Source organism: Hylobates moloch, unplaced genomic scaffold (assembly GCF_009828535.3).
Source record: "Hylobates moloch isolate HMO894 unplaced genomic scaffold, HMol_V3 SCAFFOLD_23, whole genome shotgun sequence".
NCBI classification, from domain to species: Eukaryota; Metazoa; Chordata; class Mammalia; order Primates; family Hylobatidae; genus Hylobates; species Hylobates moloch.
This window is the reverse complement of record NW_026652298.1, coordinates 23,406,863-23,430,462: the sequence shown is the minus strand read 5'-3', so window position 1 is coordinate 23,430,462 and position 23,600 is coordinate 23,406,863. Positions and strand designations below refer to the sequence as shown.

At 36.6% G+C, this 23,600-nt stretch overlaps 1 protein-coding gene across 10 annotated transcripts in view; it reads right to left on the bottom strand.

The window, feature by feature from the left end:
• Positions 1–23,600, bottom strand: part of POLK (DNA polymerase kappa) — an 89,080-nt gene that overhangs the window by 19,526 nt on the left and 45,954 nt on the right. For 9 of the 10 annotated variants that reach the window (XM_032144989.2, XM_058434011.1, XM_058434013.1 and 6 more), the window contains 3 exons: positions 11,447–11,599; positions 7,032–7,163; positions 3,975–4,128 (listed from right to left, as the gene is read on the bottom strand). In XM_032144989.2, coding sequence (XP_032000880.1) covers positions 3,975–4,128; positions 7,032–7,163; positions 11,447–11,599 — 439 coding nt within the window. The remainder of the gene's footprint in view (positions 1–3,974; positions 4,129–7,031; positions 7,164–11,446; positions 11,600–23,600) is intronic. The other variant, XM_058434016.1, reaches the window with a different exon arrangement.

Below are 23,600 nucleotides of genomic sequence, written 5' to 3'. Positions count from 1 at the left end.
GAAGGAAAAGAATCTTCGAAAATTAGAATTTAGAATATAATAAACAATATATAATAATTATGCCTGAAAATGTTTTGTTTTTAGAAGGAAAAACACTTAACTTTTCTTCATATATGGAAGAAACCTTTTAGATGTTAAAATAATCTGAATTTTCTTCTTTCAAATGCTGATTTTAATTTTGATTTGCTTGTTTATAAAGTATCACTTTGACTAAGGGCACATTTGAAATAAACAGAAATTACCTGTGAAAGTTATGCTTCTTTGAATATACAAACTCTTAAGGTCTGACTGGATAATCCAAGTTTAAGAAAAAGAGACGTTATTATTAATAGGCTATAAACTATTATTACAAAGTAAAGTAAAAATACCAATCTGGTTATTACCTCTTTATATTTATATTTTTCACAAATGGACTGTAAAATATACTTAAATCTATACTGATACTAAAAATGTCTCCATGAACAAATCTATTAAAGCCTGTTTTCTTGGCTTAACATAGAAGAAATACATTTAAATGTATTTATAACAACCAAGGTTAGCAACAAAGCTTTCTGATCCCATCTCGTAATTTTATTACATATAAATATTTTCCAAATTAAGGTAAATGCAGAAGCAAAAATTAAATTTCTAGTTTTAAGATGCATATGAATGTATATTACTTGAAAAATGAATTTGGCTGTTTAGGAAAAAATTTTAAAGATAATATAAAATAAATAAGACAGACATCTGATTAATTTAAGAATTTAAAATATGTAGTGTGAATTAAGTCATAGATGTTAATTCAGTCAGATGTTTTCCAAATCTGAATTCCCAGGGCACATACACAATAAGCCTATTTTCTTTCTCTCTTTTCTTTTTTTTTTTTTTCTGAGACAGGGTCTCCCTCTTGCCCAGGCTGGAGTATAGCTAGGACTACAGGTGCAAGCCATCACACTTAGCTAATTTTATAATTTTTTGGTAAAGATAGGGTTTCACAATCTCGCCCAGGGTGGTTTCAGACTCCTGGCCTCAACTGATCCTCCCGCCTCAGCCTCCTAAAGTGCTAGGATTATAAATGTGAACCACCTTGCCTCGCCAATAAGCCTTATTTTCAAACTTACATTAGCTGATATTTATGTGCTTCAGTTCCTGTCATTTTTTAATGTTCTGGTTTTAAAATGTAGAACAATTCAGAGGGGAAACAGGCCAGGCAAGGTGGCTCACGTCTGTAATCATAGCACTTTGGGAAGCTGAGGTGGGAGGATCACCTGAGGTCAGGAGTTCGAGACCAGCCTGGCTAACATGGCGAAACCCCATCTCTACTAAAAATACAAAAATGAGCCAGGAATGGTGGCGCACAGCTACTTGGGAGGCTGGGGCAGGAGAATTACTTCAACCCAGGAGGCAGAGGTTGCAGTGAGCTGAGATCGTGCCACTGTACTCCAGCCTTGGTGACAGAGTGAGACTGCATCTCAAATAAATAAATAAATAAATAAATAAATAAATAAATAAATAAATAAAAAATAAATAAATAAATAAATAAATAAATAAATAAATAAATAAATAAATAAAAAATAAAGACTGTGAAACAGTTGAAATGGTATCTACCTGGAGCCTTTTCCCCATCTGGATGGGTAGAAGTCAAGGTAAAGAAAGCTACAGAAAAACTGCAAACCAAGTAAGTTATCTGTCACATTCATAAATCCATTCTGCAGAGATTTTTATGCCATGTTTTGTACCTCATGCCTCTACCACCCTGCCCTCAGGTGAGCCATTGTGAGAGCAGAACTATACAGCAGGAAGCAAAGAATGCTGCCTTCTAGCACATTATCAGAGCTGCTGCAGAATGTTCAGGTACCTTTTCAATCTGAACTACTTTCTACTTTTCTGTGAGGCCTGGCTGTGTAACTAACAGCTGAAGTAGTTTCTTATTTACTTTGTGACAGAAACATCTTTATAATTCCCATAACTAAGGTAATCAGAATGTAACACTAGGATTAAAGCATTTCATTTGGAAGACAAGTGCTAAAAAGTATATGGTATTTCAGTTTCTTATATTATCTGGCACTCACCATCCAGATTTACATGGAAGAATAAACATTTAAAAAATTATTATTTTATTTGTATGTAGAGATGGTAGTTAGCAATATATTTCCAAAGACAAACAACTTTTAGAAAATGGGGAAACAGCAAAAAAAGTCTTGGACTTTAGAGGAAGATATATCAATTGCCTGCCACAGTTCCAATGCACTATTGACAATTTCCCATGGCATGATGTGAGGTGAGACACGCCTGAAAGTCCAGCCCACAGGTATTTATACATGAGAAGAAAAGTTTAACTATTCCAATTGCTTAAGAATATGAAAATACATGAAGAGGGCAATATAGAAGTAAATATGTTAAAAGCAATGGATATTAAAAATTCACATACTCATAGTGAGTTTGGACATTATAATAATGAAAAGAACATTAGTAGGCCGGGCGTGGTGGCTCATGCCTATAATCCCAGCACTTTGGGAGGCTGAGGTGGGCAGATCACCTGAGGTCAGGAGTTTGAGACCAGCCTGGCCAACATGGTGAAACCCCATGTCTACTAAAAATACAAAAAATTAGTTGGGTGTGGTGGCACGCGCCTCTAATCCCAGATACTAGGGAAGCTGAGGCAAGAGAACTGCCTGAACTCAGGAGGCGGAGGTTGCAGTGAGCTGAGACCACGCCACTGCACTCCAGCCTGGGCAACAGAGTGAGATCCTATCTCAAAAAAAAGAAAAAAAATTAGTAGAAAATGAAAACATTTACTTTAATCCCAATGTAAAAATTTTAAAACATATCATGCAAGTAATTGTTATGGGAGGCCCTCAGGAGATGCTTTGACATAATTATTTAATGATTTTCCCTCATTCTCTTGTGAAAGTAAGGAATTAATAAAGTAAGATTTTATACAAAGTGACATCAGGCTTTATGTACCACATCCTCAAACAATAAAGTTACACCAAATAAGGAAAACCTTTTGCTCTGTGCCTCTGTGTCCAGAAATGATGATTATTGTTTAATGTTCCTATAAAAGAAAAGAGAGAGCTATCCCTTAGGACTTTAAATAAGGTAATGAAGTTGTATTTGGTGCCCATATTAAACTTGCTCCAAATGATGTGAGTCACAAATAATGTGAGAGAGTTAGATTAATGTCATTGTGGATCTACCATTTTTGCTTCAGGGAAAGTTACAAACAGGTCTCCCCAGCACTGCCTGGCCCGTCTGAAGCAATGAGTTGTGCACATGCAATGTTCCTGTGGGTTGTGAGCAAACCCCTCTGTGTCACTTTTTCATCCAGGTGAACTTTGTTCCGGGGTCCACGACATCTCAGACATAATCATACCTTTGACAAAATGTTGAAAGCAGTATGTGTAATATCTGCATGTTTCTTGGCATTGCTTTTGGATAGGTCATAAAGGGATTTTTTTTTTTTTAAAAACCCTGGAGTCTTGAAATTATACAGTCTAAAGCAAAGAAGGGAGTGGGAAGTCATTAATTTTGGCAGAGCTAAAAACAGTCATAATTTCTATAATAATTAGATTATAGAAAATTAGGAAAATGAGGAAAAATAGAATCGTCCAATGTTTTGATATGTTTGAGGCTAGTCTTTTCTAACAACAAAAGGCCGCTTTAAACAGATAACTTCCTCAGCTTCAATGCCATCCAAACTCTTTGTTAGTTAGACCTTATGAAAATAACTGCTATAAAATTACTTTGTTCAGGGACTCTGCGGACTCTTAAGCTTAGAGATTTAACAATCACATTTTGTTTATGTTATATTCTACATGTTTAACTCAGAAAACCCACTGGCATTTTTTAAATTTTCTGATTTTACATTTTTATAAAAGTACATCTATTCTTTCTACCTATACAGGCTAATAAATAAATTGGATTAATTCAAAGAGTAGTGGGTTTTTTTTTTTCACTGCTTCTTGGTTTGATAGTCTTAATAAGGTGCTTACCATTTTCTACAGAGTTTCCCATTTTGATGAAATACCTTCTTTTATCCTCAGGCCAATTTTGTCTTTCTTCTAAGTGCTTTGTTATATTCAAGTAGGCTTCATCAAGACTCATGGCCATAAAATTGGGATCATAATCAGCAAGTATTTCCTTAACCTTCAAAGGAAACAAAAAAAAGTTTAAATTTTGCTGTGATAGCAAAATTCTTCTGTCATATGTAGCTGATAAGAAATGTTAATATTCTTAGTTTGCAACTACAGTAACAATCCTGCAGTCAACAGCTTATGGATTTAAGGAATAAATAATCCACTACCAGGGTATATTTTCAAATTTTCCTTTTGTATTAAAATAGACCATGAAGGCAGAAAACCACAAAATAGCTTCATTTGATACAATCTCTATTTAGCTATCTATATCTAGTTATAATAAGCAATTCAAATAAATCACAACATTATCTGGTAGGCCCATGCAAAAAAATGGTTAAGGTTTTAGGTAGCTCATCAGAAGCTGAAGTGGGAATGATAGGATTCTATTCCCTCCTGCCTTTTGTGATTTATTGTTTTTGGTTCATTTTAAAAAGGAATAATCTTATATAAAGGTACTATGTTGCTTTAGAAAATATTTCAATTAATTATAACATGCACATAAAAGTCCACTTAACATTAATTAATGTATTAATCCATACAGGAAAATGAATGTTTTCTATTTCCTATTACTTATTAAGATCTGGAATGGAAGAAAATGACAATCCATAGTGTACTCCATGATTACCTTAAATGATGGGGAAAAGTCTGGAGTAACATCTTAGGATAAAAGAAATATATATAAAGATTAGAATTATAGTTGCTGTAATTCAGAAATGCCTTTTATATAAGATAGTGTTACTACATAAAACTATTACTTTTTCTTCTAACCACTTAAGTATTCGCTATAGTTAGAGGCAATGGTTGTCAAAATAATATGCGTATTTTCCAGCTTGGGTGACAGAGTGAGACCCTGCCTCAAAAAAAAATGTATATTAGAAAACATATTTGCTGAATTATGTTATGCTTCCATTTAGCTTTTAAAACTGTCTACTGTATCATAAGAAAACTGTTTCTTATTTTATAAAAAGAAAGGTTTTTAGCTTAATATAATTATGAACAGCTGAGTCAAAGGGAATTTTAGAAAATGGTGATATAAACTTGGCCAAGTTTTACTCAGAGAGTGCCTTAATTAGCTTTGTTCTTGTTATAATGTGCTCAAATAGAATCTTTCCAATGAAAACAAAACTCTGTGAAGTCTGTAACTGGCAGCCAACGAAGATTCTGAATGAGAAGTACTCCCTAGAGACACTGTTGAGTATTAACTTCCTTTACATAGGATATTGCTACAAGAATTAAAAGAGACATTCCAGTAAAAATCAAGCACTTAAAGCTCCAATATTTTGGATAAAACAAAAATGGCTAGCTGGGCATGGTGGCTCATGCCTGTAATCCCAGCACTTTGGGAGGCCCGGGCAGGATAATTTTTTGAGGCTAGGAGTTTAAGCCTAGCCTGAGCAACACAGGGAAACCCTACCTCTGCAAAAAAATTTTAAAATTAGTAGGGTTGTGGTGATGCATGCCTGTCTAGCTACTCAGGAGGCTGAGGCCAGAGGATTGCTTAACTCAAGAGTTTAAGCTTACAGTGAGGTATGATCGAGTCACAGCACTCTAGCCTGGGCTATGGGGTGAGACCCAATCTCAAAAAGAACGGGAGGGCTTTTTCTTAAACTTTCTAACCAAGTCAGGAATATTCATGTATCCATAGGCAGTGATGAATTTGTTCTACAGTTCATTTACACATAAGAACTCATTTGTTATCTGCAAATAAACTAGCTAGATCCGGCTCAAATTTGAAGAGTTCTCTGACTTACATAAATAACCAGACTAAAATAACTAAAAACACTTTGGTTTTCACTGGCATACTGCCAAAAGTTTTGCTGAGTTAAAGTACAACTTTAAAAAATACCTTTTCTTAACTAAATTTTTGTAGGATTTTTAAAACTTCTTAAAAGGCTGTATTTACGATTAGTATTTTATCTCTTTTTAATTAGGAATACAACGAAAGAGATAAGCAGTAACCAAATATAAGTGTGCTCCCCTCTCCTCCACCACCTTTTCAGAGATATGCACAAAGCACTTGCTGTCATAGACTGCCTTGGACAGAAAAAAAAAAAAAAGCATAAACCTGTGTTTAAACTTGGAATAGTGTCACTTCTAGGGAAAATGAGGTGGAATACAAATAAGAGGGGTGAATTTAAAGACCTCTGGTATAACTAAAGAGTAATAAGTATTAGGTCAGTTTTTTAAGTGTTTCCATTCAGACAGTAGTCTTAAACACATTTTACTATAGCAGTCTAAAAGTATTTGACGTAGCAGTCTAAAATTTTAATTCAAAAATTAAATTCCAGCACTGCATGATAGACCAGTTGTCATGAAAAATAGGAAAAGTGGCAGTTTTCACATATGACAGTTTGGCAATTTTAGTAAATAATCAAATTTACTTCAAAGATCCTTTTCAAAGCAATGGATTACTCCCTTTTCAATTATCAGTCTCTTAGACAGCAAATGATTATGGGGCAAGTAAAGTAGGCTAATCAAAATACATGAATTTTGTCACTGTTCAACAACATTAATAAATAATTATTCAGATAATAGGTTGAAATTAATGATGAGTAGATTCTGTAAGTTATAAATAAAATGTGGTTCTAGAAAAAATGTATATTGTACATTAAGAAAAATAGCTAAATTTAATTTAATATTATCATTAAGGCAGTTCAAAGTTTGAGGAAATGGGAAGAGTTTTCTAAGCAAATGAAAACTGCATGGAAAGGAAAAGAATTAGGAAAAAGAATGATGTATTCTGGATGCTATATGCAGCTCAGTATTCAATACAGAAGCTGAAGAAGTGATAGGAGGCTCGACTGAAAAGATAAACTAAGACCAAATCCTACGTGCTAAGGCACTTGCACATGAGACTCTGTAGGTGACAGGAACTCAGTGAAAGCCTACAGTAGGGGTGAGACATTAACTTACCTCTTTACTCACAGCTTGGTATTTGTCAAAGTTTGGGGGCACTATTATAAGTTGTGGGCACAGTCTCTTAGCAATAAATCCTGGCATGGCTGCACGAACACCAAACCTCCTTGCATGGTAATTTGAAGTAGACTGAAAGAAAATTGATCACATGGAAAAAAAATATACAAACCTAAATGGACATATTGATCAATGCATTCATAAGAAACAAATTAATATGTGCATTTTCAATTCAAGGACATTTCATTTATACACCACTGTTTTTTTTTGTTTGTTTTTCCAAAAATAGAATGTATTAAGCATTGTTTTTTATTAATGACCCAAGGTCATCATTCTATCATATCTTTTTTTTTTAATTATACTTTAAGTTTTAGGGTATATGTGCACAACGTGCAGGTTAGTTACATACGTATACATGTGCCATGTTGGTGTGCTGCTCCCATTAACTCGTCATTTAATATTAGGTATATCTCCTAATGCTATCCCTCCCCCAACCCCCCTCCCCCCACCCCACAACAGGCCCCGGTATGTGATGTTCCCCTTCCTGTGTCCATGTGTTCTCATTGTTCAGTTCCCACCTATGAGTGAGAACATGCAGTGTGTGGTTTTTTGTCCTTGTGATAGTTTGCTGAGAATGATGGCTTCCAGCTTCATCCATGTCCCTACAAAGGACATGAACTCATCATTTTTTATAGCTGCATAGTATTCCATGGTGAATATGTGCCACATTTTCTTAATTCTGTCTATCATTGTTGGACATTTGGGTTAGTTCCAAGTCTTTACTATTGTGAATAGTGCTGCAATAAACATACGTGTGCATGTGTCTTTATAGCAGCATGATTTCTAATCCTTTGGATATATACCCAGTAATGGAATGGCTGGGTCAAATGGTATTTCTAGTTCTAGATCCCTGAGGAATTGCCACACTGACTTCCACAATGGTTGAACTAGTTTACAGTCCCACCAACACTGTAAAAGTGTTCCTATTTCTCCACATCCTCTCCAGCACCTGTTGTTTCCTGACTTTTTAATGATTGCCATTCTAACTGGTGTGAGATGGTATCTCATTGTCGTTTTGATTTGCATTTCTCTGATTACAGGCCACTGTTTTAATCCAAGTTTTGACTTATTCTGTCATGGTATTTTGATACCATGACCCTCTCCCATTACTATCCCTATATTTATAATGCGATACCAGGTATAAGCAAGACCGTGCTAATAAAAAGATTTTCTTATATTTCTACTAACTAAACTTCATTGGTTTTAAGGCATACTTGTTATAGAATGAATATCAAAGTTTGGATGATAGTGAGTTATGTTACATGAAAGTAATAGTATAGTAAGTTGTATAGAATAGTCATAAAATAATAGTATAGTACAAATAGTATAGATGTTACATTATAGAAAGTAATAGTATAGTATAATAGTAAACTTTTGGAATTTGCTCTATTTGGGATTTTGGAAACTTTTCATCTAGAACAAAAATAAAACGTCTACTATGTGGTCAGCCAAATTAAGTCTTCAAAATGAAGTGATTAAAGCTTAAAATAAGTTTAGAAATTAAGGGTTTTTTTAAGGCTTAATTATCTTTTTTGCTGAAAACATTTTGACTAGGAGATGGAACTACAAAAGTATGACAGTAAAAAGGAGAATATTGCTTATTAAATCCTGTTGATGATATCTGATGAAAGTCTATGTGAACATGGTAGACCACAGTACTATTTATAAAACAAATTTTATCACAAATTAAATCCTTATTTGGAATCTCAAGTGAAATTTCAAAGAAAGGCAAAACAGAATCAAATGAAGGGATTATTTCAGAATAATATGAATTTTCCTCTAATGATTTTCAAATGGCACTTAAAACATCTTGATAGTACTCAGAACTATACTAATCCTAGGTCAGTGTTCTGGAACAGAAAATGTGGATAGCACTAGAAACAAAACCAATGCTTTAGTAAATAAGTTTAATATAATTGACATAAAAGCTAGATCTATAGTAGAGGACAAACTTTTAAATAAGAATTTCTCTAACTTTTAGATTTGTGGTATATTGTAGATCACAGCCACAATACTTTACAAGTTACTCTTATCAAAAGTGGGTTCTAGTTCCTCATGCCACGTGACTTGCCTTGATGAAAATAATGTGAGGGAAGTGACACTGAGTTCTGAAACCTAGGCTTTTGCTTCTTGTAATCCAGCAACCATTGTAAATATTTTGGGGTAGATTACTAAATGTTGAAGCAACAATGGAGAGGAGAAAGTTCTGAAGCTGGAATCCATTCCAATCTCAGTCGAAGTGCCAGACCTGTGAATGAAGCCATCTTGGATTTTTTAGCCTCAGTTAAATTGCCCTAGCCAACTCCAGGTAGAGCAGGGTTGAGCCATCGCCATCGCACTCTGCTCAAATTACAGAATCATGAGCAAATAAATTTTGGCTGTCCACTAAATACTGGGGGAGGCTGTTATGCAGCAATAGGTAACTGCTGTAGGATCTCAGTTGCAACTCTCAGTGCCAAGTTAGAACATTTCAAAAATCCATCAAATTCACCAAAAAAGAATTCTATCAGTAGGAATAATCAAACAATCACTCCCATTAATTTGTAGATATACTTTCATATGTTTAATAGGACAAAAAGTTATGCTTAGTAGAAGGGAAAACTATTTGTTCAACATACAAAAGAGAATACTTCAGTGAAGGAGATACAAAAGGGGTAATCTTTGTTTAAATATAACAAATAGTAATTTTGAATTTAGAAACAATAACTGATTTTTAGGAAGACAGAAATTGTAGGAAAGAAAATATTTTGTAGATTTCAAAAGCAGTCGGCTTAGCTTTAATATGGCTACAGCAAGTTTGTATGTATACACATACATAAACATACATAAATTTATGGTGTTATATCTTAATAAAATTAAATACATTTTTTGAAATATTTATTGATGATTTGTAGGAAAGGCAAGTTTCCTTTCAAAAAACAGTGTTTTGGAATCAGAGTTATCAGTTGCCTGCATACTCACAGAGGCAGAGATAAAAAAACAGATTATAGTTTTATAATAAAATAATCACTCAGTAAGAATTAGTTTTGTAGCTATCTAAGGCATGGGAAGGAGTTAGGAACAGGGAAGAACTCTTCTTGTTTATCTAATACTTTTTAATTACCAAAGCTCATCTATTTTAGTTGCTACTTTTAATTTCCAACACACTTTCAGCCACACATAGCTATCCTGGTCATTTTTACCTTCTAAGGTTAGAGTGGTAAAAAGGAAGAGCAACTCAGTAATCAGAAAAGCAAAAGTTCTAAGTCATGGGAAAAACAATTTAACTGCATTCTAAACGTACTCTATTAACGAAGTATGTTATTCCAGAACTAGGGTTGGCAAACCTTTTCTTTTCTGTGAAAGTCCAGATAGTAATCATTTTGGGCTTTGCAGATCACTCAATTATCGAACTCTGCTCTTTTAGTGCAACAATAGTAATAAATAAATGGGGGTGACTTTGTTCCAATAAAAAGCTGGATTTGGCCTGCAGACCAGTTTGAAAATCTCTATTAATACTTCAGAATAACATTTCCTTTTCTTTCTTCTTCAACTCTCTTTAACTAGAACGGTTACTTATGGAAAAATTTAATTTGCCATGGAAATTATTAGGTTTGTAACTTTGGGCAAGTTATTAAACATCTCCCTGAGTTTTGTTTTTTGCCAAATGGAAATAAAAACTAGTACCTTAAAGCAGCAGTTCCTAACCTTTTTGGCACCAGCGACTGGTTTTGTGGAAGATAATTCTTCCACGGACTGGTGGGGTGATAGTTTTGAGATGATTCAAGCACGTTACATTTATTGTGCACTTTATTCCTATTATAATTACATTGTAATATATATTGAAATAATTATACAACTCAACATAATGTAGAATCAATGGGAGCCCTAAGCTTGTTTTCCTGCAATTAGACAATCCTATCTGGGGGTGATGGGAGACAGTGACAGATCATCAGGCATTTGATTCTCATAATGAGTATGTAACCTGGATCCCTCGCATGTGCAGTTCACAATAGAGTTTGCGCTCCTATGAGAATCTAATGCCACAACTGATCTGACAGAGCTCGGTCATACTGCAAGTGATGGGAAGTGGTTGTAAATACAGACGAAGCTTCGTTTGCTTGCCTGACGCCCACCTCCTGTTGTGAGGCCCAGTTCCTAACAGACCATGGACCAATACCAATCTGTGAACTGGGGGTTGAGGTCCCCTGCCTTAAAGTATGTTGAAAGGATTCAGTAATTGAGTCATATATAAGGCACCCAGAAAAATACTCAGCAAACTGGTAGACCTCAATAAAGAATTCCCCCTTCATGAAACAGTAAAGCTTATTTGAATATGTTATAAAATTTCCTTTTTGTCTTTGATCTTTACTTACCAGCATACTCATTGATCCTACAGCAATGGGTTTATCCTTCAATTCTGGATTGTCCCTCATTTCTACAGCTGCATAGAAAGCATCCATGTCAATGTGCACTATGGTATTGCTCAAATTTCGGCTCTGTTCTAATTCCATTGCAAATCTGTCAACCTTAATTTTTTTAAAAAGTTAACATACTTTTAGACAACATAATATTGAAACACCATTAACCGCAACATTGATCTTAATTTATTAAGTGTCTATCAGTCTCTGTCCACACACCCATTCATCCATCCATCCATCCATTCATCCATCCACCCATCCACGTACTTATGGGTGTGTATTTTGTTGTTCATGGGTGTTTATGGGTTTATATTTTATTATTGTTTACAAGTGTTTATCTATGTATATTTTATTGTTTTTTAAATTAAAATTGGTAATCGCTTTTATTTTCATAGAGACAGCCCATCCTCAAATATAATTCCCTAGCAACTCTTTCATCTCTCCATACCCTCAGGCACATAACGGGAACTTAATATTTAAGGAATGAATGATCTAATCCAACTGCTTTTATCAAATGATTCTACTGCTTCATAAATTTGGAGTCCAACTCACTATAACTAAAAGCTTCAATGTAAGTAAAATAAACGACTGACCTTTGATTCATAATAATAATGTCTTAAAAAAGCAACAAAGGAAATATACAACAAAAGATAATACCTCTTTGGCATATGATATTTATGCTGAACAGTAAGGTACAACTGAAGATACTGAAGCATAATGTAAATGTTCCCTCTGTAGAATTGCTTTTATAATGTTAAAATTTGATGTTAATCTATACAAGTAAAATTTAAAACGCAAGCTGTAATTTATTCTTCATGAACTTTAATATATATGTCAAATACAATAGTGAAGATTCTTAATCTTTAAAGAATTTTAGTTTCTTCGGAGAAAAAGAATTAGATTTACAACAAGAAAGAAATGAAAGGGGGTAGAAATAAACAAAGGAAGCAAGTAAGAAAAGTGATTATGTAAGCAGACATACTCATTTCTAACTTCCATTTTTGTGGCTGGCCTCCACTATCAAGGCAAGAAAGGCTAAATACTCACTTTCCCAGCTTACCCTGCAGCTGGAGGTGGCTGTGTAATAGTTGTGATCTATGCAACATAGGGAAGTTACCAAGACCATTAAAGTAAAAATCATAAGAAAGCTATTAAATAAGCTGGAAAACATACAGAACATAGAACAGTACCTGGTACATGGCACAAGTTCAATAAATGCATCTGTTACTAAAAGGATCAATGGATAGCTGCATAATAAAACATTAAAAACTGAGAGAAAAACAGCCAGCAATGAGCAAGTGGGGTCATCTATGGAATGTGGAGTTCCCTCTAGCAAGTTTTCTCAAAGATGGAGAGCTATAGGTGTATATGTGGCTTTTTCCCTCATGTTGGACTCCAGCTTTGCCTCCACTCTGCAGAATTTTTTTTTATGTCCTTCCTTCTTAGTGTTATTGTGACACTAGCTGCCCACTAGTTGCAGGTTAAAACTATAACTCCTCTTTTAGAAGCAATCACCCTGACTCATGTTTGTCTCCAGGAGGTACAGTGAAATCTGTAGGAGGCTTCCCCTTGTTTAGGCTACAGCTCACTGAATGACCTGGGTTGCTCTATGCCTTCCTCAGGCTGTTCCTCTGTCTAGAGTGCCTTTCCAAGCTCTGTCACAAGCCTTCAAGGATCAGCTGAAACATCTCTTCGTATCTTAATGGAATGTCTGTCGTCTGTGTCACAGAATTTAATGTTCCTTGTTTTCCTGCTCTTGCATGGCACTTACTGTATTAGATACTAAATTGTCAGTTCCTTCAGGAGAAAGACCTTATCTGACTTCAAATTATTTTCTCACAAGACAGACGGGGAAGGGAGACTAGAAGGAGAAAAATAATGAATTTATAGCAGTATATTAAAGTTGGTTTAAAAAGTGAAAGCAGTACTAGTAGAAAAATCTTGAAGGCTAACTTCTTACAGTAAAATCCCATACCTAATAAATGGAACCTTTCAATATTACCAAAATGTAACATGCTAATTAAAATCTACTTCTTTCAGTACCTCAATTCCGAACCAGAGAATAGCACCATGACCACATATAAACAAATTATGGAGATTAACAAAAACAACTGTAAACTAAAAACTACTCTATTTTAATCCAGAAAATATACCTAAGATATAACAGTCAAATGAGAATAAGAAAGTGGCATCTGAAATACTTGGACATGGAATCATCTAGAAAAGAAAAAGATAATAAATAGAAAGCAAGTCAAATGGGAAAAAATTCTCCTCAGACTCATATATTAATGCTATAATGTCTTCAGCAAGCTATTCTCTTTTTTTGTGCTTAAAGCAAGTGTAGTTGCCAAAAGGAAACCTCTCCACTGTATGACTCATACATTCCACTTTCCTTTACTATCTCTCATTAGTCACCCTTGTCTGAACTCTTTTCTTTCTACATCAACCAGATGCATGCCACTATTGCTTTTAAAAGTTTCTTCAACTGAAATCCCCATTCATATTGTCCTTTCTTCCATTTTCCAATGACTTTCAAGTTTTGATCTGAGTCTCCAACATGCACATTGTTCCTTTTGCTACTGCTCAAAACTGGTGTGTGTCACACTGGTTAAGAATAACGGCTTTGGGGATTCCCGGGCAAGATGGCCAAATAGGAACAGCTCCTGTCTGCAGCTCCCAGTGAGACCAAAGCAGAAGGCGGGTGATTTCTGCATTTCCAACTGAGGTACCCGGCTCACCTCACTGGGACTGATTAGAAAGTGGGTGCAGGCCACGAAAGGCTAGGAGAAGCAGGGTGGAGTGTCACCTCACCTGGGAAGCACAAGGGGTCTGGGAACTCCCTCCCCTAGCCAAGGGAAGCCGTGAGGGACTGTGCCGTTGGTGAGGGACGGTGCTATCCAGCCTAGATATTACGCTTTTCCCACCGTCTTCACAACCTGGAGACCAGGAGATTTCACTGGGTGCCTACACAACCAGGGCCCTGGGTTTCAAGCACAAAACTGGGCAGCCATTTGGGCAGACACTGAGCTAGTTGTAAGTTTTTTTTTCATACCCCAGTGGTGCCTGAACGCCAGAGACAGAACCGTTCATTCCCCGGGAAAGGGGGCTGAAGCCAGGGAGCTGAGTGGTCTGGCTCAGTGGATCCCATGCCCACGGAGCCCAGCAAGCTAAGATCCACTGGCTTGAAATTCTCACTGCGGGCACAGCAGTCTGAAGTTGACCTGGGACGCACCAGCTTGGTGAAGGGAGGTGTGTCAGCCATTACTGAGGCCTGAGTAGGAGGTTTTCCCCTCACAATGTAAACAAAGCCAGCGGGAAGTTCGAACTGGGTGGAACCCACCACAGCTTGGCAAGGCCACTGTAGCCAGACTGCCTTCCTAGATTCCTCCTCTCTGGGCAGGGCATCTCTGAAAGAAAGGCTGCAACCCCAGTCAGGGGCTTATTGATAAAACTCCCATCTCCCTGGGACAGAGCACCTGGGGAAAGGGGCGGTTGTAGGCGCAGCTTCAGCAGACTTAAACATTCCTGCCTGCTGGCTCTGAAGAGAGCAGCAGATCACCCAGCACAGTGCTCAAGCTCTGCTAAGGAACAGACTGCCTCCTCAAGTGGGTGCCTGACCCCAATGCCTCCTGATGGCAGGGGTTGACAGACACCTCATATAGGAGAGCTCCAGCTGGCATCTGGTAGTGCCCCTCTGGGATGAAGCTTCCAGAGGAAGGAAAAGGCAGCAATCTTTGCTGTTCTGCAGCCTCCACTGGTGATACCCAGGCAAACAGGGTCTGGAGTAGACCTCCAACAAACTCCAGAAGAACTTCAGAAGAGGGTCCTGCTAGAAGGAAAAATAACAAAAGCAACAGCATCAGCATCAACAAAGAGGATAACCACGCAAAAACCACATCCAAAGGTTACCAACATCAAAGACTAAAGGTAGATAAATCCACAAAGATGAGGAAAAAACAGTGCAAAAAGGCTGAAAATTCCAAAAAACAGAACACCTCTTTTCCTCCAAAGGATCACAACTTCATGCCAGCAAGGGAACAAAACTGGATGGAGAATGAGTTTGACAAATTGACAGAAGTAAGCTTCAGAAGGTGGGTAATAACAAAGTCCTCCGAGCTAAAGGAGCATATCCTAACCCAATGCAAGGAAGCTAAGAACCTTGATAAAAGGTTACAGGAACTGCTAACTAGAATAACCAGTTTAGAGAGGAACATAAATGACCTGATGGAGCTGAAAAACACAGCACGAGAACTTTGTGAAGCATACACAAGTATCAATAGCTGAATTGATCAAGCGGTAGAAAGGATATCAGAGACTGAAGATCAACTTAATGAAATAAAACATGAAGACAAGGTTAGAGAAAAAAGAATAAAAGGAACGAACAAAGCCTCCGAGAAATATGGGACTATGTGAAAAGACCAAACCTACGTTTGATTGGTGAAACTAAAACTGACAAGAAGAATGGAACCAAGTTGGAAAACACTCTTCAGGATATTATCCAGGAGAACTTCCCCAACCTAGCAAGACACGCCAACATTCAAATTCAGGAAATACAAAGAAAACCACAAGATACTCCTTGAGAAGAGCAACCCCAAGACACATAATCATCAGATTCACCAAGGTTGAAATGAAGGAAAAAATGTTAAGGGCAGCCAGAGAGAAAGGTCAGGTTAAAAAGGGAAGTCCATCAGAATAACAGCAGATCTCTCTGCAGAAACCCTACAAGCCAGAACAGGATGGGGGCCAACATTCAACATTCTTAAAGAATTTTCAGCCCAGAATTTCATATCCAGCTAAACTAAGTTTCATAAGTGAAGGAGAAATAAAATCCTTTACAGACAAGCAAATGCTGAGGAATTCTGTCACCACCAGGCCTGCCTTACAAGAGCTCCTGAAGGAAGCACTAAATATGGAAAGGAAAAACCGGTACCAGGCACTGCAAAAGCATACCAAATGTAAAGACCACTGACGCTTGAAGAACCTGTATCAACTAAGGGCAAAATATCCCCAGCTGGCATCATAATAACAGATCAAAATAAATGCCCCAATTAAAAGACACAGACTGGCAAATTGGATAAAGAGTCAAGACCCATCAGTGTGCTCTATTCAGGAGACCCATCCCACGTGCAATGACACACATAGGCTCAAAATAAAGAGATGGAGGAAGATTTACCAAGGAAAGGAAGGGAGGGAGGGAGGGAGGGAGGGAGGAAGGAAGGAAGGAAGGAAGGAAGGAAGGAAGGAAGGAAGGAAGGAAGAAAGAAAAAAAAAAATCCCAGTCTCTAATTCTGATAAAACAGATTTTAAACCAACAAAGATGAAAAGAGACAAAGAAGGGCATTACATAACGGTAAAGGGATCAATGCAACAAGAAGAGCTAACTATCCTAAACATATATGCACCCAATACAGTAGCACCCAGATTCATAAAGTTCTTAGAGACCTACAAAGAGACTTAGACTCCCACACAATAACAGTGGGAGACTTTAACACCCCACTGTCACTATTAGACAGATCAACGAGACAGAAAATTAACATGGATATTCAGGACTTGAACTCAGCTCTGGACCAAGCAGACCTAATAGACATCTACAGAACTTTCCACTCCAAATCAACAGGATATACATTTTCCTCAGCACCACATCGCAATTATTCTAAAATTGACCACATAATTGGAAGTAAAACACTCCTCAGCAAATGAAAAAGAACACAAATCATAACAAACAGTCTCTCAGACCACAACACAATCATATTAGAACTCAGGATTAAGAAACTCACTCAAAATTGCATAACTACATGGAAACTGAACAACCTGCTCTGAATGACTCCTGGATAAATGTGAAATTAAGGCAGAAATAAGTAAGTTCTTTGAAATCAATGAGAACAAAGACACAACGTACCAGAATCTCTGGGACACAGCTAGAGCAGTGTTTAGAGGTAAATTTATAGCACTAAATGCCCATAGGAGAAAGCAGGAATGACCTAAAATCAATACCCTAACATCACAATTAAAATAATTAGAAAAGTAAGAGCAAACAAATTCAAAAGCCAGCAGAAGACAAGAAATAACTGAGATCAGAGCAGAACTGAAGGAGATAGAGACACAAAAATCCCTTAAAAAAATCAATGAGTTCAGGAGCTTTTTTTTTGAAAAGATTAACAAAATAGGCAGACTGCTAGCCAGGCTACCAACCAAAAAAAGTCCAGGACCAGACAGATTCACAGCCAGACACGGTGGCTCACGTCTGTAATCCCAGCACTTTGGGAGGCTGAAGTGGGCAGATCACCTGTGGTCAGGAGTTCAAGACCAGCCTGACCAACACGGAGAAACCCCATCTCTACTAAAAACACAAAAATTCACAGCTGAATGCTATCAGAGGTACAAAGAGGAGCTGGTACCATTCCTTCTAAAATTATTCCAAACAACAGAAAAAGAGGGACTCTCCGCTAACTCATTTTATGAGGCCAGCATTATCCTGATACCAAAACCTGAGAGAGACACAACAACAACAAAAAAACTTCAGGCCAATATACCTGATGAACATCAATGCGAAAATCCTCAATAAAATACTGGCAAACTGAATCCAGCAGTACATTAAAAAGCTTATCCACCACGATCAAGTCAGTTTCATCCCTGGGATGCAAGGCTGGTTCAACATATGCAATTCAATAAACGTAATGCATCACATAAACAGAACCAATGACAAAAACCACATGATTATCTCAATAGATGCGGAAAAGGCCTTGGATAAAATTCAACACCCCTTCATGCTAAAAACTCTCAATAAACTAGGTATCGATGGAACGTATCTCAAAATAATAAGAGCTATTTATGACAAGCCCACAGCCAATATCATACTGAATGGACAAAAGCTGGAAGCATTCCCTTTGAAAACCAGCACTAGACAAGGATGTCCTCTCTCACCACTCCTATTCAACATAGTATTGGAAGTTCTGGCCAGGGCAATCAGGCAAGAGAAAGAAAAAGGGTATTCAATCAGGAAGAGAGGGAGTCAAATTATCTCTGTTTGCAGATGACATGATTGTATATTTAGAAAACCCCATTGTCTCAGCCCAAAAACTCCTTAAGCTGATAAGCAACTTCAGCAATGTCTCAGGATACCAAACCAATATGCAAAAATCACAAACTTTTCTATACACCAATAGACAAACAGAGAGCCAAATCATGAGTGAACTCTCACTCACAATTGCTACAAAGAGAATAAATAAAATACCTAGGAATACAAATTACAAGGGATGTGAAGGACCTCTTCAAGGAGAGCTACAAACCACTGCTCACGCAAATAAAAGAGGACACAAACAAATGGAAAAACATTCTATGCTCATGGATAGGAAGAATCAATATGGTAAAAATGGCCATACTGCTCAAAGTAATTTATAGATTCAAAGCTATTCCCATCAAGGTACCACTGACTTTCTTTACAGAACTAGAAAAAACTACTTTAAATTTCATATAGAACCAAAAAAAGAACTTGTATAGCCAAGACAATCCTAAGCAAAAAGAACAAAGCTAGAGGCATCATGCTACCTGGCTTCAAACTATACCACAAGGCTATAGTAACCAAAACAGCATGGTACTGGTAACAAAACAGATACATAGACCAATGGAACAGAACAGAGGCCTCAGAAATAACACCACATATCTACAACCATCTGATCTTTGACAAACCTGACAAAAACAAGCAATGGGGAAAGGATTCCCTATTTAATAAATGGTGTTGGGAAAACTGGCTAGCCATATGCAGAAAACTGAAACTGGACCCCTTCCCTACACCTTATACAAAAATTAACTCAAGACGGATTAAAGACTTAAATATAAGACCTAAAACCATAAAAACCCTAGAGGAAAACCTAGGCAATACCATTCAGGACATAGGCATGGGCAAAATTTCATGACTAAAACACTGAAAGCAATTGCAACAAAAGCCAAAATTGACAAATGGGATCTAATTAAACTAAAGAGCTTCTACACATCAAAATAAACTATCAGCAGAGTGAACAGGCAACCTACTGAATGGGAGAGAATTTTTGCAATCTATCCATCTGACAAAGAGCTAATATCCAGAATCTACAAGGAACTCACACAAATCTACAAGAAAAAACCAAACAACCTCATCAAAAAGCAGGCAAAGGATATGAAGAGACACTTTTCAAAAGAAGACCTTTATGCAGCCAACAAACAAAAAAGCACATCATCAATGGTCATTAGAGAAATGAAAATCAAAACCACAATGAGATACCATCTCACACCAGTTACAATGGTGATCATTAAAAAGTCAGGAAACAACAGATGTTGGAGAGGATGTGGAGAAATAGGAACGCTTTTACACTGTTGGTGGGAGTGTAAATTAGTTCAACCGTTGTGGAAGGCAGTGTGGCGATTCCTCAAGGATCTAGAACCAGAAATACCATTTGACCCAGCAATCCCATTACCAGTTATATACCCAAAAGATTATAAATCATTCTACTATAAAGACACATGTACAGGTATGTTTATTGCAGCACTCTTCACAATATCAGACTTGGAACCAACCCAAATGCCCATCAATGATAGACTGGATAAAGAAAATGTGGCACATATACATCATGGAATACTATGGAGCCATAAAAAATGAATTCATATCCTTTGCAGGGACATGGATGAAGCTGGAAATCATCATTCTCAGCAAACTAACACAGAAACAGAAAACCAAACACTGCATGTTCTCACTCATAAATGGGAGTTGAACAATGAGAACATATGGGCACAGGGAGGGGAATATCACACACTGGGGCCTGTTGGTGGGTGGGCAGCAAGGGAAGGGATAGCATTAGTAGAAATACCTAATGTAGATGATGGGTTGATGGGTGCAGCAGACCACCTTGGCACATGTATACCTATGTAACAAACCTGCATATTCTGAACATGTATCCCAGAACTTAAAGTATAATAATAAAACAAATTTTTTTAAAGAAACAAAAAATAGAATAACGGCTTTGGTTCGGGTCCTAGCACTGCAACTCATGAGACAGGACAGGGAGCAATTTAACCCCTTTCATGCTTACTTTCCTTATTTGTAAAGTGGTACTAAACCAACCTCAATAGGTTATTGAAAGAATTAAAAGAGACACCCATGTAATGCACCTATCTAGGGATACAATAAGGGCTTAATTATCTATAATTATAAAGTAGAAGTTACATTTATTGAGTATATGTGTCATATAATATGCTAAGTGCTTCCTATGTTAACTCATTTACTGTTCATAATTCTGAGATCATAATTATTGTTAACATTTTATAGATGAAACTAAAGCTCAGTAAGAGTAAGTAATTTGCCTTAAGTCATAGAGCTAGGAAATGTTAGCACTAAACACTGAAACCAGGTTACTCTGAGTCTGTTTTTGATTATGTTATGATGCTTCCCTATAATAGATATTTTAAAGTCTGTAATGTTGAAATACACTCAAATCAAACTGTAATGGTATATTTTCTATCCATATTATGTCTTATTTTCTTTAAAAATCTTCCATTTCTATTACATTGAGGAGACTATTTCAGAAATAATGTGTTTTTTTGGTTTTGTTTTCTTAAACTAGTATTTCCCCAAGACTACTGAATAAATTTGAGTTAATAAAATCAATTGTTGGCCAGCCCCAGTGGCTCATGCCTGTAACCCCTTTGGGAGGCTTAAGTGGAAGGGTAGCTTGAGGCCAGGAGTTTGAGACTGGCCTGGGCAACATAGTGAGATCCTGTCTCTACAAAAAATTTTAAAAATTAACTGGGCGTGAAAGTGTACACCTATAGTCCCAACCTACTTGGGAGGCTGAGGTGGGAGGATTGTTTGAGCCCAGTAGTTGGAGATTGCAGTGAGCCATGACAGCACCACCGCACTCCAGCCTGGGTGACTGAGAGAGACCCTGTCTCTAAAAAAAAAAACAAAAAAAAAAACCCAAATCAATAAATTGCCAAAATGGTCAAAATGCACTGATTCGCTGTATAGCTGTCATGCAATGTAACATAAACATCTGTCTACTTGATTTATGAACCCACGTTCTTATACAACAATTTGTCAGTTACAAAAATGATTGTGCTTTAAGAAGTCCACTGAGATTGGGAAAGGGTGGAGTATACTTAGAGAGGTTCTGAACACTGTAGGGGTTCATGCCTGTAAAAGTTGCTTACCTCAGCTCGACTAGCAATAGTTCATACTATCATATCACACATAATAAAATCGAGTACTTGGAAATTTTAAGACTCTAAAATAGAAACACATTTCCTATGAAAACAACTCTGTTCTCTCAGGCCTTCTTGACTCCTTAAACTTCCTCAATCTCCTCCCATTTATACAACTTCTTTTGGAGGAAGCTCAACAAATGAAACAATTTAACAATCAACATAAAACACGTTTCCTGCCATTCCTGTTGCAAAAGATGCCAGAGAGCCTCTGATGAAATAGTCAACCAAAACTGGAACAAAATCTTAAATTCTGCTATACAATGAAAGATACTTTCTGTTCCTTCAGATTATTAGTGTACTTAAGGATATGAGCTTTAAAAATAGTATGAATAGCTAACAGTTGTTAGCATCACTTATATAATGTATCATTAAAACTGTTAAATACATTTGTAGGTTATAGATCAATAAAATGAAAATGTCCAGAAAGTACATTGCTTAAGGATTAATATCAACTTTAAAATAATATTATTGTGGATAGAACTGACTTTTTTAAAACCTTGATAAAATGATGCCTAAGTTTATTTGAAAGAAACATGCATGAGAAAAACAAAAAAATATTTTAAAGAAGAGTTACAAGTGAGAATATTAAACTATATTCCTACTGTTCAATAACTAAAACTGTATGGTACTGATACAGGAAAAGACTGAATTGATTAGAAGAGAGAGTCCAGAAATAAATCAAAGAACAATTGAGAATTTTTTAATTTGGAAGTGCTTCATTTCAACTCAGTGAAGAAAGGATTCATGATTCAATAAATGGAGTTGGGACAAGTGAATCACCACTTAGGGAAAATAATACTATGTAGGGAAAACATAACACCATTTAAGAAAAACATACTTCACACTTTACATCAAAACAAATTCCAAATTGACTAAAGATGTGAGTATGCCAAGAGCTATAAAAATACTAAAAGAAGACATAGGCATGGTTATGAGGAATAATTTTCCAAGTACAATATCAAGACCAAAAAAAAAAAAAAAACAAACATAAGAATACTGTTCCTGGAACTAGTAAGTGATAATAATCAGTTACAAGATACAAGGTTAATATACAAAAGTCAATCACTTTCCTATATGCCATCAATGAACAAATAAAATCTAAAATTTAAAACACATTACAGGCCCAACATGTTGGCTCACACCTGTAATCCCAGCACTTTGGGAGGCCGAGGCAGGTGGATCACTTGAGGTCAGGAGTTTGAGACCAGCCTGGCCAACATGGTGAAACCCTGTCTCAACTAAAAATACAAAAACTAGCCAGGCATGGCAGTGAGCATCTGTAATCCCAGCTACCGGGAAGTGGAGGCAGGAGAATCACTTGAACCCAGGAAGAGGAAGATGCAGTGAGCTGAGGTCATCCCACTGCACTGCAGCCTGGGTGACAGAGGGGACTCTGTCTCAAAAACAAAACAAAACAAAAAACACATTACAATTTACATTAAAACCTCCAAAAATGAAATACTTAGGAACAAATGTAACAAAATATGTACAAGATCAACATGAGGAAAACTACAAAGTCTGAAGAAAGAAAGCAAAGAACTAAATACGGTCTCTGGCCTATGATGGTTCAACTTAAGATTTTTCAACTTTATGAGGGGTTTATCTGGACATAACCCCACCATTAAGTCAGGGAATATCTGGACTTATGATGGTTTGACTTACAATTTTTCAACTTTATAATGGGTTTATCCAAATGTAACTCCATTGTAAGCCAAGGAGCATCTTTAAATGGAGAGATGTTCCCTGTTCATGAACAGGAAGACTCTATTATCAAATGCCAGTTCTTCCCAACTTCATGTATACACTCAATGCAATCCTAGTCAAAATCCCAGCAAGTTATTTTGTGGATGTCAACAAACTGATTCTAAAATCT